This window comes from Echinops telfairi, unplaced genomic scaffold (genome assembly GCF_000313985.2).
Source record: "Echinops telfairi isolate 266 unplaced genomic scaffold, ASM31398v2 ScPeMD7_7458;HRSCAF=8496, whole genome shotgun sequence".
NCBI classification, from domain to species: domain Eukaryota; kingdom Metazoa; phylum Chordata; class Mammalia; order Afrosoricida; family Tenrecidae; genus Echinops; species Echinops telfairi.
This window is the reverse complement of record NW_022111358.1, coordinates 12907714-12911964: the sequence shown is the minus strand read 5'-3', so window position 1 is coordinate 12911964 and position 4251 is coordinate 12907714. Positions and strand designations below refer to the sequence as shown.

The 4251-nt window shown below is 49.0% G+C and overlaps 1 protein-coding gene across 1 annotated transcript in view; it reads right to left on the bottom strand.

The window, feature by feature from the left end:
* Positions 1 to 4251, bottom strand: part of CUNH17orf64 (chromosome unknown C17orf64 homolog) — a 10764-nt gene that overhangs the window by 3411 nt on the left and 3102 nt on the right. Inside the window, exons 4-5 of the mRNA XM_004707369.2 lie at positions 3352 to 3442; positions 2372 to 2567 (exon numbers count right to left, since the gene is read on the bottom strand). Of these exons, the coding sequence (XP_004707426.1) occupies positions 2372 to 2567; positions 3352 to 3442 (287 nt within the window). The remainder of the gene's footprint in view (positions 1 to 2371; positions 2568 to 3351; positions 3443 to 4251) is intronic.

Here is a 4251-nt window from a genome sequence, read left to right as displayed (position 1 = left end):
TGACTCACATCAATATCCTGTGGGTTTCTGAGACTGTAAATGCTTACCGGAGTAGAGCATCCGGTCTTTCTCCTGAGGAGCTGCTCATGGTTTTGAACTGCTGACCCGGAGGATCACAGCCCAATGCATAACCACTACACCACCAGGGTTCTTTTAAAAGGCAGCAGTTGCAACAAATACATCCAAAAGGGGATTCAAAATGCATCAAAACTCTCCTACCTAACTGGAAACACAGTGAACCCAGACAGATGAACCCCCAGGACCAGTGGAGAGAGTGTGATAGTGGGAGGGTGGAGGGAAGGAGAGGGAGAAAAGGGGAACAGATGACAAGGTCTACATATGGCCTCCTCCCTGGGAGACAGACAGCGGAGAAGTGGGTGAGGGAGACGTCGGATGGGGTAAGCTATGATGAAAAAATAATAATTTATAAATTATCAAGGGTTGGGGGGAGGGGGGCAGGGAATGAGGAGCTGATACCAAGGGCTCAAGTAGAAAGAAGTTGTTTTGAGAATGATGGTGGCAACAAATGTACAAATGTCTCTGACACAATGGATGGATGGATTGTGATAAGAGTTGTACGAGCTCCCAATAAAATGATTTTTTTTAAAGAAAATTGAAGATACATGGAAACAATGAATCCAATGGCATCATGGGCCTTGCAAACACCAGTCTCCATGACCCTGAGATCAGAAGCACTAGGTGGTGCCCGGCCACCGCTATAACTGCTCTGCAAGAAATCACAGTAGAAGATCCTGGATAGAGCTGGAGACAAATGTGGAACATACTCAAAATCATCAAAAGACCAGGCTTTCTGGTTGGATAGAGGCTGATGGACTCTCCAAGGCCATGGCCCTTAGTCACTCTTCAGGTCTAGAGATGAACTCACCCCTGAGACTAAACTTTCCGCCAAAGAGTAAACAGATCTGTAAGAGGAATAAGAATATTAGTATTGTATGCATACCTTAAAATGATCATCCATTTGAGATCAAAAGAACAGCATTTGCCCAAGGACAAAGTTCAGAAGGTGAGGTGAGGAGGAGGAAAGGAAGCAGGAAACACCAGGAGGAAGTGGGCTAAGTGATGCTGCACTGTGGGGTTTGTAATTAAGGCAATGAAACAAAACGTGTGTGGGTCGTTGACTGGAAAATGGACCTGCTCTGTAAATCATCGCTCAGTTCATAATGAAAAGTTTTGGTTTTTAATTGCACGAAAGCAAACCTCTCAATCCTTGCCCCTCTCCCACCCACAAACTCTCTAATCTGCTCTTAGATTCCACTCCAAGGCCAGGCTCTCTGCTCACTGCCCCTCACCCCACTTACTCCTGCACGGACCTGTCCTCACACTTTTTCGTCCCCTTCCACCATCTCCTTTGCCCCTCCCCACTTTTTTTTAAAGCCTAGCCTCATGCAGTCTGTCTCATTGACAGTCTGTCTCATTGATACCCTTCACTGTTATAGACTCAGTTTGCCATTTGTAGAGGGGAATCGCACTGCTCATCTGCCAGGGTGTTGCCAGGGCGAACTACGGGTATGTCATACAAAGCACATGGCACAGAGAGGGGCTGGCCTGGAAGCCAGGAGCTCATTTTCTTCATTTGAGACCTGGTCTGCTTGATGTACATCGTCTTAACAGACGGTTCTTCATTCTTCCAAGTCCCGTGACATGTGTTATGTCCTCAATTTTAACTGTTGGCACTGGGCCCTGGGCCCTCACAGAGCCAAGGCATGGCCCTGGGCTGGGTGGCTGCTATCCCATACCTTCTGGCCCTGACCAGTGCGACCTCCTGTCTCATGCTGGGCAGGTGGAAGAGCTGCCTCTGAGGCCACCCTTGGTCTATCCACTGCCCTGGATTCACCTTGGTCAGGAGAACATCTGGGTCCATCTTAGAAGCATGCTCTAAGGTTCAGGCTACCCTGTTGGCTTTCACCTTCGCCATGTACCAGAAGTCAGGCAAGGGCACCTGGCTGGTTGTGGGCCCAGACAAGTGGGGGTGATGTGTCCAACCCCTATCTGTCTATGCATGGGAAGGTTCTTCATAGGCCCTAACCTTGTCTAGGGGCCCCTCTCATTGAATAGACTATGTCCAGTGCTCCACAGCCTCTCTCCAGACAGGCAAGTGCTGAGATTATCACGGAGGCCAAAGCTGATGGGAAGGCTGGTCCCAAGCCATCTGGTTAACAGCCCACTGCTGTGGGATTGAATCAGTACAGAGGCTCTGACACCACTCTCAAACCCTTTTGCCCAACTATGCGCTTGCATGCTTGTGTGTGCATGCTCACACGCGCACGCACACGCACACACACACAAGCACACACTCACACACACGCACGTACTCACACACTCGGGTGCCAGAGCCTCAAATGGGTGTTACCTCCTCCAACATGGACCTGGGACCCCAGCTCACCCAGCAGGGCCAGCTTCCGGGCTGGGCTCTGCATTTTGGACAGCCTCTCCTTCATGCCCATGATGTTGCTGTGCAGTCCCCAGGCCGTACAGAGCTTGGGCAGACAGTCTTCCTGGTTGGCCAGCAAGGAGCCCTCCAGAGCATCAAAGGGGCAGAATGCCACCTGCAATGAGGCCAGTGTTCAGAAGGCTTGAGAAGAGAGGGGCTAGCCTAGCCTGCCCCTAGCCTGCCCTTGTGGGGACACTGCTGCTGTCTGGCTGCCCCTCCCGCCTCACCAGAAAACGGGGAGAAACCACAGAGCCAGGCCAGGTGGTCACCTGGCTCTAGTTTGCAATCCCGGCCTCTCCCTCTTTTTAGAGTTGAAGTAACTTGTTTGTGTGTTGGCAATGAAAAACCGGGGCTGATTTTCTTTTCAAGTCCTTTTTTAGGTGAAATTAAAGTTGGGAGTCTGAAAGTGATTTTTGGTGTTTTCCTGACCAGGGAAACTCAAGTACCATCGAAATGACAACCCCTCCGATTGTGAGCAGTGCACACGGCCACGGCTCAGCTGTGAGTGTGGAGAGGGGGCAGCAGACCCAGCGAGAGAGGCTGTGGCTGTGAAGTTGCTGGGACGCTGTCACGTTGGCTCGATCCACAGCCTCACCGTGGTTATGTCTGAGCTCGGTGCTGTCACCACTGTGCCTGCCTTCCTCTTGCTCACTGGCCTCTACTTTACAAAGCAGATGGCCCTCCTAAGACCACGTCCAAAGCATGTGAGATGAAGCCTTGCTCACTTCCCTTTGCTGTACACACCTCTTCATTGCTCTGGCAGTCCATCCATGGGGCAGTGAATACGCTTCACCAGCACCATGGCTCCAAGCTCTCGGTTATTCGTGCGTGTGTGGGGAGAGCTGGGCTTTTGTCCGAGACAGACCTGGCTGCCGTCTCCACTCGCCCTTCCCATTTGCCTGTGATCTGCGGCAAATGGCCTTGGCCCTCTGCGTTTTAGTTCTTCCTTTACAAACTGTGACTCCTAGCTCGGACGACCACTTCGGGTTCCTTTTGAAAATGGTTATGTTCCGTGACACATAGAACATTTCTATCATTGTGGCCTATCAGCACCATTTCAAATCAGTGGTATTGCAAGTGTGGCTGGTGGATTCCTGGGGAGGCGGCGGGGTGTACATGTGGGGTGTCACTGAGATTTTGTTTAACCTCATGAGTGCCCTGAAAAATGGAGTTCACTCAAAGTATGAGACCAATGACCTTGAATGTGACCTCGCATGAAAAGTCACAGATATGGTCACAAATTCTACATTTCAACTAAGCTTTCGGTAACAACCACTTATCAAGTTTGCGTATGGTAGCAACAAAAAAAAATCATAATTTCTGAAAAGGCTTTTATAAAAGGCTCTTTTCCACTTATCTATCTGAGTGAGGCTGGATTTGTCTACATGTTCCTCAGTCAGAACTATGCATCACAGCAGATTGGCTGCGTAGCAGCTATGAGGCTCCAGCTGTCTCCCGTCAGATCAGGCATGAAAAAGATTTGCAAAAATGTAAAACAAATGCCACCTTTCTTTCTAAAATTGGAGGGGAGTATTGTTATTTGCCATGAAATTCTATTACTTATCCTAACAAGTAATAGGTTCATTGTTTTTATTTGTAATTGAGTAAATAACTACATATTTATATTTGTCCTTAGCTTTAATTCCCAATTGGGTAAATATCAATTGATACCATCCAGATAAATGAATGCTTTGGGGTTCTCAGTGATTTTCAAGGGTGTCAGAATATGCTGAGACCACAATGATTGACAACTATGATTCTGGAGAAGCCCGGGTCAGAGTGATGTCAGTGGTTCCCGG